This window comes from Oryctolagus cuniculus, chromosome 7 (genome assembly GCF_964237555.1).
Source record: "Oryctolagus cuniculus chromosome 7, mOryCun1.1, whole genome shotgun sequence".
NCBI classification, from domain to species: Eukaryota; Metazoa; Chordata; class Mammalia; order Lagomorpha; family Leporidae; genus Oryctolagus; species Oryctolagus cuniculus.
Genome location: NC_091438.1, coordinates 4,898,153 through 4,910,223, shown reverse-complemented (window position 1 = coordinate 4,910,223; position 12,071 = coordinate 4,898,153). Strand labels below are relative to the sequence as shown.

Genomic DNA, 12,071 nt, shown 5'->3' with positions numbered 1-12,071 from the left:
TCCATGCCTAGTTTGTTTTGTTTTGATCATACATGTTTTCAACTTTCAAAAGATTACTTATTTATTTAGAAGGCAGACACACAGAGTTCTCACCACAGGTTCACTCCCCAAATGCCTAAAACAGCTGGTGCTGAGCCAGGCCAAAGTCAGGAGATGAGAACTCAGTCCAGGTCTCTCACATGGGTAGCAGGGACCCGACTACTTGAGTCATTACTGCTTCCCCCCAAAGTATGCGCCATCAGGAAGCTAGAATTGCCAGGTGAGCTGGCACTCAAACCCAATGCTCTGATAAGGGATACGGACATTTTATCCATTAGTCAAAACTTTCTGCAGGTCCTTTGTGCTGTCGTGTGGTGGCACAAAGGCATTGTGGGGACTAAAGACATAAGCTGAAGCCCCAGAAGCTGGGCGTGGAGGGAGAACACATGGGCAGTTCCCGGAGTAACCACAGGGGCTGGCCTCTCGAGACGATCAGGCTTCTAGCAGTACAGGAAGTGGAAGGTGTCCAGAGTGAGAAGAAAGGAATGACCAGGGACCTAGAGACCTGGGAATTCAATGCTTGCTTGGAAAAAGTATAATAGTCACTCAGGCCCCTGGGTTGCCAAGGGTCAAAGGCAGAGAGGGGAGCCTCTGTGGCTGAGCCAGCCATCGCTCCAGAAGACCACAGCAACACCAAGGCCAAAGGTGGAATGCTGCCGAAGGCACCTGTCACCCCAACACCAACTCCTGGCTGGCTGCTTCTCCCAGCTTCCCAGTGTTTCCCTGTTGCCTGCCAGAAGGACAAAATTCAAAGCCAGACATCTTTTTCTTTTTAGTTTCAGTTCTTGTGTCAACAAAAGGCTAATATCCCCACTGTCTTGTGATCACGAGCTGGGAAAGCATGATTTCTTTCATGGGGCCAGCCTCGGGTGACAGAAGTGTGGTCAGCTGTACAGCCCTGTTGCTAATTTCACCATCTGGTTGGCAAAGGATGAGCCCCCACCTTCCCTTTCAAGCCCAGATTCTGCCCCTTCCATACTTATCACAGTCTGGCCATCTGGCTCAAGCCACCAGGAGCCACTAATCATTTAAAAAACATCTCTCAAACTCTGGCTGTGTTGCCTGGTTTTTCTCCTGGCTTTGTTAGATATTGACTGTTTTGTTTTGAATTTGCTCCTAATTTCAATGCATTGCAAACTATCTTTTCTTCCCTCCCTTCTTTACCTATCACAGAAGTGAATTCAGTTCCTACCTTTTTGTTTTTGTTCTTTTTCATTTCTTCCTATCTCATTTCTAGAGTGGACAAAGCTTTGAGTTGTGATAGGATAGCAATAGGTGAAAAGAACTCTGTTTTTCTGACTAAAGTGTCATGGACCAAGAAGTTGGGGCCTCAAGGCAGAACCTAAACCACTTGAAATCCAATATCTTGACTTTAAACTGTGACTATCCAAGTGAAATGTTCCCACAAGTTCACAACCTGTTAAGCAATCAATTGGCACAAAATGAAGAAAAAAATTCAGGCTTCCAGACCATTGATATCTGACTAATGATCATGTGTCCACTTTGTCCTCATGATCCCACATCTCCCCTCTTCCCTCTGTAAGCACCAGTGCATCCTTTCTCTATCCCATACTAGGGTCCTGTTTTTAATGGCTGGTTTTATGCTTCAAATTCATCTGCAGAGTACTGTAAACTCTCTAAAGGAAAGAAATGACAATTCTTAGTTATGCTTATAATAATGCAGCTTGGGGGCTGGCACTGTGGCACAGCAGGTTAAAGCTCCAGCCTGCAGCGCCGGCATCCCATATGGGCGTTGGTTCGTGTCATAGCTGTTCTGATTCAGCTTTCTGCTATGGCCTTGGAAAGCAGTGGAAGATGGCCCAAGTCCTTGGGTCTCTGCACCTGCATGGGGGACCTAGAGGAGGCTCCTGGCTCCTGGCTTCAGATCAGCTCAGCTCTGGCCATTGTGGTCATTTGAGGAGTGAACCAACTGAATGGAAGACCTCTCTCCCTGACTCTACCTCTCTCTCTATAACTCTGTCTTTCAAATAAATAAAATAAATCTTTAAAAAAATAATGCAGCTTACTAGTCAGAATGCTGTGTGCCTTGTCTTGTGCTAGAAGCTTCCAAATTCTTTTTTTTCATTTATTTGCAGTGAGAGAGAGAGAGACAGACAGACAGAGAGAAAGGTCTTCCTTCTGTTGGTTCACCCCCACCCCCACCCCCAAAACCGCTGCTACAGATGGAACTGCACCGATCCAAAGCCAGGAGCCAGGTGCTTCCTCCTGGTCTCCCATGCGGGTGCAGTGGCCCAAGCACTTGGACCATCCTCCACTGCCTTCCTGGGCCACAGCAGAGAGAGAGCTGGACTGGAAGAGGAGCAACCAGGACTAGAACCTGGCGCCCATGTGGGATGCCGGCGCCGCAGGCGGAGGATTAACCAAGTGAGCCACGGCGCTGGCCAAAACTTTCAAATTCTTTCCAGTTTGTCCGCAGAGTGGCTCAATGACATAAGTTCTTTTGCCCTAATTATTTTACAAATGTCGAAACAAGCTTCAAGAGGCGAGCTTCCTGTGTTTGTTTTGACCCCAAATTACACACATAATACATAAGGAAGTTGAGATTTGATACAGATCTGCCTCCTGAGGTATGCTCCTTACAAAAGCATTGCAGTACCTCCACCTGACCCTACTTGACTTCCTGAGAAGGGTGCTGCAGGAATTTTAAGTTGAGCTTGTAGAGGTTTGGAAAATTTAGCCAAACTAGAGTCATGATAGAACCTTTGCCCCAGTAACAGCTGTAATGTTTTGGGGGAGAAAAATCAGACCCTATTTATCCAACTGTCTTATTCGAGGGTTGAGGGGGACAAGTGACAATTAATTGGACAAGTTGATTGCAAACCAGCTGACCCGCCAGTTACAGACAGGCCTACACTGGGGCCTTCTCAGCCTAAAGGTGAAAGTAGGGAACATAATTGTTGAGCAGAAGACAAAGCCAAGAGAGAACATCAGAGGAAGTGTTTGCCCAACTGGAGAGCCAATTCATGCCCCAGTTCATCAGAGCTGCACAAGCTCTTCTGTTAGCCACGCTTCCCTCTGCTTCTTAGAGCCCTCACTGTTTCCTTTCCAGGTCGTTTAGAAAACCCTGTCCTTCTCCAACCCACCCATGGGGAAGAGCATGCAGAACTTCTTCCCAAGCTGGTCTCCCTGACCACGCGCTTCCAACTCACCTGAATGGGCCTGAGGTACTGCCCACTGCTGGCCTGCAGGGCAAATCCTCTTTGGCACACGATGGCGCACTTCATGTGACCTGGGCCATGAGAGCTACAGTTCACCCTATCCGCATGGTCAAGCAGCAGCGGCGCACAGCTGCCCTGCTCCCCACAGGGCCGGTAGACACAGCTGGGGACGACAGAAACAGAAGCATCTTAGGACTGGCTCAGAACCCATACACAGCCACAATGACTTCACAGCTCCTGCCGGGAAGTGCCCCTGAAACAGAGGGAATAGTGATTTTCCATAACCTACATTCAAATCATCACTTCTACACTGCCTAAATCACCTTTTTCTACGTGGCAGATCAGATCAGCAGTGTGATAAACACAAACAAAAACATCTGAGAATAACGGACTTTCAAAGGCTCTTCTGGAAGGGTACATGGTGATGGGATGACAGCTGATGCCAGGAGTTCTGGATGACCTCAGAGATGAATGGATCAGGGGCAATCCCACAAATTGAACCACCAGTACTGTAGGTCCTAAACAGCAAGAACAGACCCAGGATCAAGCTGTGGAGTAAACCCTGCAGCTGTCTGGTTGTGTCAACTGCAGGGCAGCCCCAGGGGGTCTGGACATCTGAGGTGGCAGAGAAGGAAACATCTGTTTACGGACTGATATGGAAATACTTTTGACACTGGAACAGCCATAGGAATACACATCACTGAATATCAACACAGGCTAATCAGAAATGTGGCTTATTAAAGAAAACTCACACGTACCGAATCCCCATACATGCCTGGCGTTGTGTGATATCTGCTTCCAGACATCCTCACAGCAGAGAACTGCTGCCCTAATCACTGGGTCCATCAACCAGGGAAAAAAGAAGTTCCTAGGATTCAGGGAGGATCAGCCAGGACCACAAGAGCAGCAAAGAGGCAATGGTGCACACAGAGTGCTACCCTCTTGCCACAGCAAAACCACACAGGTGAAAAACTGTGGCATTGGCTCCAGGCTGTCTGGGTTTGAGTTCTGACCCCAGTGTGTATTAGCTGCAAGATTCAAAGTGAGTTACTGCCTCCCAGTATTTCAGCTCCATCCTCTATAGACAGGAATTCTAATGGTGCATGTCTCACAGGCTTGTTTTTGTTCCCAGATTGGTTTCCTCTACCATCCACCGCACTTGGCCTAGTGCCCATCCCTCCATCCTGCCCCCGCCCCATTTGTTGACAGCTATTCTACTCTTCAGTTTTCTTCTGTACTTGTGCTCATTGTTTGAGATTTCTAAAAGACATTTATGCTCCGGGAAACCCTTCTAGAAATCTTCATCCTTTGTACTCCCTAGTGGAATTTTAAAAATAGTTCCCTTCTGATATTTCTTTTACTCTTAAAAGTTAATGTATGCATTTTCTTACTCTATAATTAGTTATTCATCCTTTTATCCACAAGAAAATTCGTACCTGAGTGTCTCTTAAATGGTGACTCTCCCAACTAGATTATGTGTTTCTTAAGGAAAAATATGGACTCTTATCCACAACTTTTATAAAAAAAATCCATCCATGTTCCTATATTATTCTAGTTGCTTTTACTACAATATGTGCCTTTCTTTCTTGCAGTTAATAAGGATACACAATTTCCCCTTTACTATTCAGGATAAGTTTTTTTTTTTTTAATCCAGCACACATTTTGCTATAGTAGATACAATAAAAGTTTGATGAAGTAAATTTATTCACAGTATAAACAACAAAGGAAATCTATACTTTCGAAAAGGGATGTTAGCTAAATTTCACAGTGACTTACAGGGTTCTGAAATATAAAAACACCTTTATGCAACAATGATTCAAACATCTTGCTCTACTCCTTCATTTATTAATAAGGAATTAATGAGAACTTACTATTTGCAAAACATTGGTCTGAGTACTGGCAGTTTAATAAAAACCACACCCTTAAGGTCTACTGGGGGAGACCATCAAAATGTTTCCTTGCACTTGATGTTGTAGACAGTGGTACTAATTGTTAGCCAAAGTGACTACTGTGAATTTCATCACCGCTGATGTGGATGCTGCCCTTGAACTGTGTCAGCAGTCAAGGGCTTTATCAAAGAGCTAGGCAACAGCAAAAGTAAGCAGAAAATAAAAAAGTCATTGGGTATAGACATATTGCCTGGAAACAAGCTGGAGTTGATTAAAAAGCACTAGCCCCCAAAGGCGGATTTTATCTGAATATGCTAAAGTTGATGTCCCTGATTTTGTACCCATGAGATTGATAGCATAAGCTGGTGCTGTCCTCATTTCTTGCTTATTAGGCACGCAATGGAGAAACTGGAGTTGAAGGGCATGAGGGAAACTTTCTGAAATCCTTGGTGCCCTGGTAATTCCCTGTGATGATGTGGTCTCCATCACAGGGTCTGATGAAGGGAGAGATACATGGTTGAGGGTGTGGGCAGTGATTAATGGGTCAGCGTGAGTTCTACAAGTCCAGTAGTGAGAATCAGATGGGCGACACAGGCAATAAGCCTTTGTTTCTGAGCTTTTATTCAGCATATCTGGATAATGGAGCTAAAGGTTAACCATCCTTTATGGGATGGGATCAGAACACCCCATTAATGATGCTAAAGAATGCCAAACTCTATGGATGCCCCATGCCGCTGATATCCACACATAACCTCTTCCTCAGCACGGTGAGCAGGAGGTACCGGAAAACAGTCATTAACGTTCTGGTTGGTGCCAGCCTTTTGCCAAAAATTCAATGTGAGAGCGCACATGTTGTTGTTCTGTGACTTCATCCAGTTAATCTACGTCATCACTGAGGACAAATACATGCTGAGACTGACACCAAATATTCCAGATGAGTCTCTTCCATCAGGATGGAGTTCCACGAGCGACTGCTGCTGTGAATGCTGGCGCGAGAGTCCGTCCAGCTCTGGCAGCAAGGGAGGAGGAGGGGGACAGGGAAGCACACAAGAGGAAAAGTGGCGTGAAACAGGACCGAGACTCAAAGAAAAGGACCGAGCCCAGACCTGTTTATGAAGTGAGAAGTGGTTTTGGGCCAGCTGCTGCAAATTCTTTCACTAGCTTATATTTCCATTTGCTTCCTTTTTAAGGAATTTGTTTTACGAGGACGGTGTTTGTCAGGTCGTTAGCTTCTGGTGGCATCTGGTACCAATTGTAGACTTCTCTCCCTTGCACCCCTACACCAAACCTCTGATCCTGTTTCTCCTCCACCACAATCCCTGCTTCTCTGAGTTAGGCGGTTGGGTTTCCAGCATCCCACCCTCCAGACCATTGTTCCATCTACCTGATGCTACATACACTTGGAAAGCGTGAAGATAATGCTAACAGTAAAAAATACTTTTCTTGAAACTTCTCCAAACCTTTTCCTTATGGCCTTTGGACAGATGTTAGTAAGAATGGCAGAAGTGACTCCTTACAACGCCCAGAGAGGTGGGAAGTTGGATGTTCATCTTGGTTTGACGTACAGGGAAATTAAGCTCTTGGGGACTGGCTGGGGGCCACATAGAGAGCCAGAGCAAAATCCTCAGGCTGGACCTCGGAGTCCTCCCACTCAGGGCCAGTCTGCACCGTGAGGCCATCTCCCTACGGGTGAAGTTGCTTTTCCTCCAAGTTCTGGAGCTAGAAGCATAGGCTGGGCTAAGGCAAGCCAGGTCCTCAGCAGGGTAGGTGGAAGAAAATTCCAGAATATTAAAGACCCACTTAGTTTTAAGCAGTTTTCTTTGTCAATGATGGCAGATAAAGGGGCAACATCCATCCAGCTGCTGCTGTATCCAAGATGCTCGGTTAAGTGTGTTTCCTCCTTTGGCAACACCTCCTCACCCTTCCACCCATTTTTTTCCAGATCTTTCTCCCATCACAATGTGTTCTCAGGTAAGGATATGATGAACCAGTCAGATGTGATTCACAGGCATTTCCGTTTTGACAGCAGACAATGTTTTCAAGCTGGCATCTCCAGTTGGGAGGCCCTGAGGAATCGCACTGTGTAGATGGGCATCTGCCCACAGCTTGGGCTTTGCTTTCTGTCCTTCCACTCCTCTTACGAGTCTCCTCTCTTCCATCTCGTCCTCACTCCCAGAGTCAGTGGTTTGACAGTTTTAAAAATGTTCTTTCCACTGAGCAAGTCCTATTCAAGCTGTCTTTTACCCCCAGGCTATTCCCCTCTAACCAAAACCCGCTCACAGGCCTCCCAGACTCAATCCTAGCCATGTCCTGCAAGAGACACACGTGCCTTCCCCAGGCTGGATGGGGGAAGGCAGTGATGCCTACAGTCTGAACGCCTCCGTGGGCATAGTTTCATGAAACAGCGGTCCTCCTGTGCCGAGAGGCGCGTCTGCTCAGCCATGACTGCCCGTTCAACTCACTTAGGCAGCTTTGAGCAAACTTAGATATCCAGGCTTTACGCCCTGGGGGTTTGGATATATGGGCCTGTGGTGGACTGTTAGCATCTGCGATGTCTTTTAGGTCTCAAAGTTTCTGATGCTCACCAAGAGTGAGCTTCAGCTCTATAAATAGCTGGATCTATGTAACCTGACAGATATGTCTATAAATTCTATAGGCCAAGACTATAAACCAGCAAGGCGGACTCCAAATGGAGAAACTTGTTCCATTGCTCCATCGTTGTGTCTTAATGGACTAAACACAAATTGTCACGTAGAAGCCATAGGAGAGAGCAGAGGCATAAAACATTTCCCCTGTTCCGGAAAATACTTGAATGCAGATGGAGAGAGAAAATATTTAAATCCTGTATTCCTGATGATAAATTCCTGGCTGCTTTAGAGAAAGTTTTATTATTCATTGCATCTGACCTCAGTGAAGAAATAGTATTTGAAAGGGCCAAAGAGATATCTTGAAAAGTTATCTCTGAGGCTCTATAGACAGGACACGGGGGCAGGTTGCAATCTCAACACTTGTATAAAAACGCCATTCCCCTACCACCACGAACTGAATAAAATCCAGTATGCGGGAAACACTGAACGTCTGACGCACACATTTAGAGGACTCTCTAGTGAGAAGAGTCAACAGCTATATCTGAAATAGACTTAGGGGGGAGAACCCAATGTTTTCTTATATCTTCTACTGGTCATTGAGGAAGAAGGTAAGGCCAGCACCAGAAAATGGCATTCATTCTCTGCAGATGGATTGTCAACAAACTTGTCACAAGGACACTTGTCACGAGGTGTCCCCTGGAGGATGCCAAACCAAGCACCTTTTTAAGTTGTTGCATTTCTTGAGGCCACTACAGGGGTATTGGCATAGTTCCCACATCTGGGGAGCTGGGTCATTCCTGACAGATGAGTGAAGTCCTGGCTGTTGTACCTGTGGCCACCCTGCACCTCTGTTCCTGGCTACCCTGGATGAACCACAAGAGGTGATGACAACACGTAAGAGTCAGGCACAATCAGGACTGGAAGCCTGGTTCTCCATGTAAGAGCTGACAGAAGGTTCTGGAACAAAATCCGCAATTCCTGGTTGTGACCACTGGCACTTTACAGTTGCCTTAGCAGATCATTAAAACTGAATCAGGCCTTAAAGGTCATTCCACCCCAATCCTCATTTTAGAGACAAGAAAACTGAGCCCTAAAGAAATGATATTTTTCTTTTTTAAAAAAAATTCAATAAATTTCATGAATACATCTCCAACGGGGGGAACAATGATAGGACATCCCAGAACTTCTAAACACCAAGACCCTAGCATAACAACAAAGAGGCATGTAATTGAGCTTTGGCCCACACTGAAGCCAGAATGACATCAGTTCACGAACTTTTCTGAGGTATACAGCCTACCCTCCCTCAGGTATCCCAGAGTCTGGTGAAAACTTTGTTCTAGATTGTACATGAGTTTCAAAGAGCTGGTATGGCATGCATATCACACTTTTCAAGAAGTAGCATGATCTGATGGATGGAAGAGCAGATCGAGGCCATGGGACCTGTGTTCTGGCTGTGGCTTGCCTCTGTTGACCTCTATGACTTTGGGCAAGTCTCCTAACCACTCTGGCCCTCCATCTCCAAATTTGTGAAATGACAGGGTTGAATGAAGTTCTATCAGAGGTCCCTTCCAGATTTAACATGGTATTTCATTTCATAGATGAGGTGATGGTGGTATTGGGGTAGGACAGACAACCCATGAACAGGCAGGATGTAGTGGGAAACCCAAGACAGAATTTCTCACAATATTTCTTGTGCAGGATAAGATTATTACTTAATGTCTCAATTTTTCAATTGTTTAGTTAAACAGAATATCGCAAGAAGTGCTGCTATTGACTAAATAGCAATCCCAGTGGCTTCTCTAGAAATGGCTCTTTTCAGGTTAAATAGCCCAAGAGGATCAGATTCCTCCTCTTTCCCCCATGCTGTTTTATTGATTCTTATTGAAATAAGAGGGCGTGGACTCTGAGGAATGCATGCTCTGCGTTTGGCAGCACATAGGGGTAGGATGTGCAGAATGTGGAGTGGACTGGAAGATATAGACTCCTCATTAATCTGCCCACCAACCACTGCAAAGCCAAATGTAGCAAAAATAACAGCACCATTCCTTAGACAGCTCTGCTGTTTCCTCAAACCAATAAAAAAATAAAATAAAAGGAAAACAAGTCTCCTCACTGGCTCCCTATCCTTCCTCCTCCTCAACTTTGTAGGACAAAAACCAAGTTAAACACAGTTCTGTTAGCCTTCCCCAGCAGCCAGATGCCCATACTCTTAGGTCTCCGACTGAGGGACTGAGGGCCACACCCACTGAAAAGGGAATACTAATCCAAGTCCTTCCTGCACATCACAGAGACGCGATGAAGGACTGCACTGAGCAGACTTCTCCCTCCATTCCCGAGTCCTGGGAAGATGGAGGTGTCCCCTGCCTCTTCACTGAAGTCTCCGCAGAGTCTGGCTCTTCTAAATCATCCTCTCTGGACTTGTCCACCTCCTCCTAAGCTGAGGACTGGACTCCGAAGGACCCAGGCCTGGGAGATGGGCTTCACTCACTTCTAATCCTGGGCATGGCTTTCACCACGCCTGGCTGCAACACTAGATGTCTCACCTAAGTGCCCCCTGTCCTCCTAAAGAGAGGCAGACTCCCAACACACAGCCAAAATGCTCCCTTTCAAAAGCCCTGTCTCACCAAGTTGCAGAAACCATGCTTCTCATGTAGATTATAAAATATGTGGAACGCCAAAGAAAGAGTCAAAACAACTTAATCCCTGATGAACACACACACACATGTGCTTCCAAGCACTTGTTCAGCAAAGCAGAACCAATCGTTTGAAACAACAAAGCACACACACACACACACACTCAAAGGTGCTAGCCATCTCTGTAAGGGTCTTTCTAATGATGAGCAATCACTGAAGCCCTCGAGGTGACTATACTGCTGATGCCCTCCCTCCCTACACTCCTCCCTGGAGGTGAGCCAGGGGTGGGGAATGTCTGGGCCACAGGCCATATATAAGACACACAAAATCATCTGCTCTGGCCTTGCCAGGGGACCCACAGGCCAATTTTTAAGTTGATAATTTTGTATGGTCTGTGAATGATGTCATAAAGTATCCAAATAGCCCTTGGCAGAAAACACATTTCCTGGCCCTGATCAGGAGTGACACTTCCCCAGGTACATTCACAGGCCAAGACCAGGGCACCATGAAGCGTGGAGTTAAGTAGCAGCACTGGTGAAGTTTAATGGGCCCAAGTTCCTGATCATGTCCAGGGAGGACGATGGGGTAGTCTGGATCCTCTGTGGGCTCTGCCTAAGCTGCGCACAAATGGAGCCCTTGGGGATTTGCACCAGCACCTGGGATGGGTCCCAGGTTCAAATACGGAAATAAAACACATGCCAGGCCCCACTGGAATCTCCCTCTCCCCTCTTGGATTCCTTTCCTGACAAAGTTTCTGTACTTCCCACAGAAGCTTCTTCATGTACCTCTCATCTCATAATTCCAGAACTTTCCAGGCTTTGGTTGACATCAGACTTGGAATCAGGTCGCCTTCTGTTCTTTTGCTCTTCTGAGCACTCTGGAGCTTTCTGACACCAACGGTTCATTTGCTTATGCAGAAACAAAGGCCCGAAGAAGGGGAGGGACCATACCAAAGTCATCTAGCGAACCTAGATGGCTCAGCCAGTGAGGCAGGGGTCTGCACACCGGCCTTGCTGCCACTCCTGCCACCAGGCTCCTCTGCCTCCACAGGGACAGCTGCACACAGAACGAGGCAGGAACCAAGAGTCATTCCCACCAGAGGGTCAGATCTGTAAACAGTCTGTCTACTTGGAAGCCTGGCAAAATCACAGAATTGGGAAACATTGGTTTGTTTTATTTTCTGTGCTTTCTCTACCAGCTACCGTGAACACAGACTGTTCTGACAGGGCCAGCTGCGAGCAGTGTTGGGACACTGGTGACATTTTAATGCATCCCTCTTCTCAGAATCACGTTTTTCTACTTCTGTTCTCCACAGAACAGAAGTACATTAGGCTACTCTAGGCTGCATATCAGCAGGGCCTTAGTCTATTTTTTTAATTATCAAGGTCTAAGAGAGAACACCTTTGGTATAAATATTTGCTAAAGACGTAAGACATTTCTACTTCTAGTATATAGTTATCTACTGTTTTAAAGAAAACTCTAGAAAATATCAAGAGTTTTAGAAAATAATTCCTGGTGTTGGATTTCAGACAGCGTGATGAAAGTCACTGCTTTGAACTTGGAAGAAGGCGTCAACACTGTGGCTCCTGAGCTGACTGTGCCTATTCCTAGCTTTTGACCAGAAGTTGCCACCCAACTGGTTCTTAATGTATAGCCCACACACACACACACACACACACACACAAAAAAAAAAAAAAAAAAAAAAAAAACCTCTCAGAAAGGGCAAGGTTTTTAGTAAGGGC

General features: G+C 46.1%; 1 protein-coding gene across 9 annotated transcripts in view; it reads right to left on the bottom strand.

Moving 5' to 3' along the window:
* PAPPA2 (pappalysin 2) overlaps nucleotides 1-12,071 on the bottom strand; it is a 611,815-nt gene that overhangs the window by 91,277 nt on the left and 508,467 nt on the right. For all 9 annotated transcript variants that reach the window (XM_070077165.1, XM_051856950.2, XM_070077164.1 and 6 more), the window contains one exon: nucleotides 3,210-3,381. In XM_070077165.1, the coding sequence (XP_069933266.1) occupies nucleotides 3,210-3,381 (172 nt within the window). The remainder of the gene's footprint in view (nucleotides 1-3,209; nucleotides 3,382-12,071) is intronic.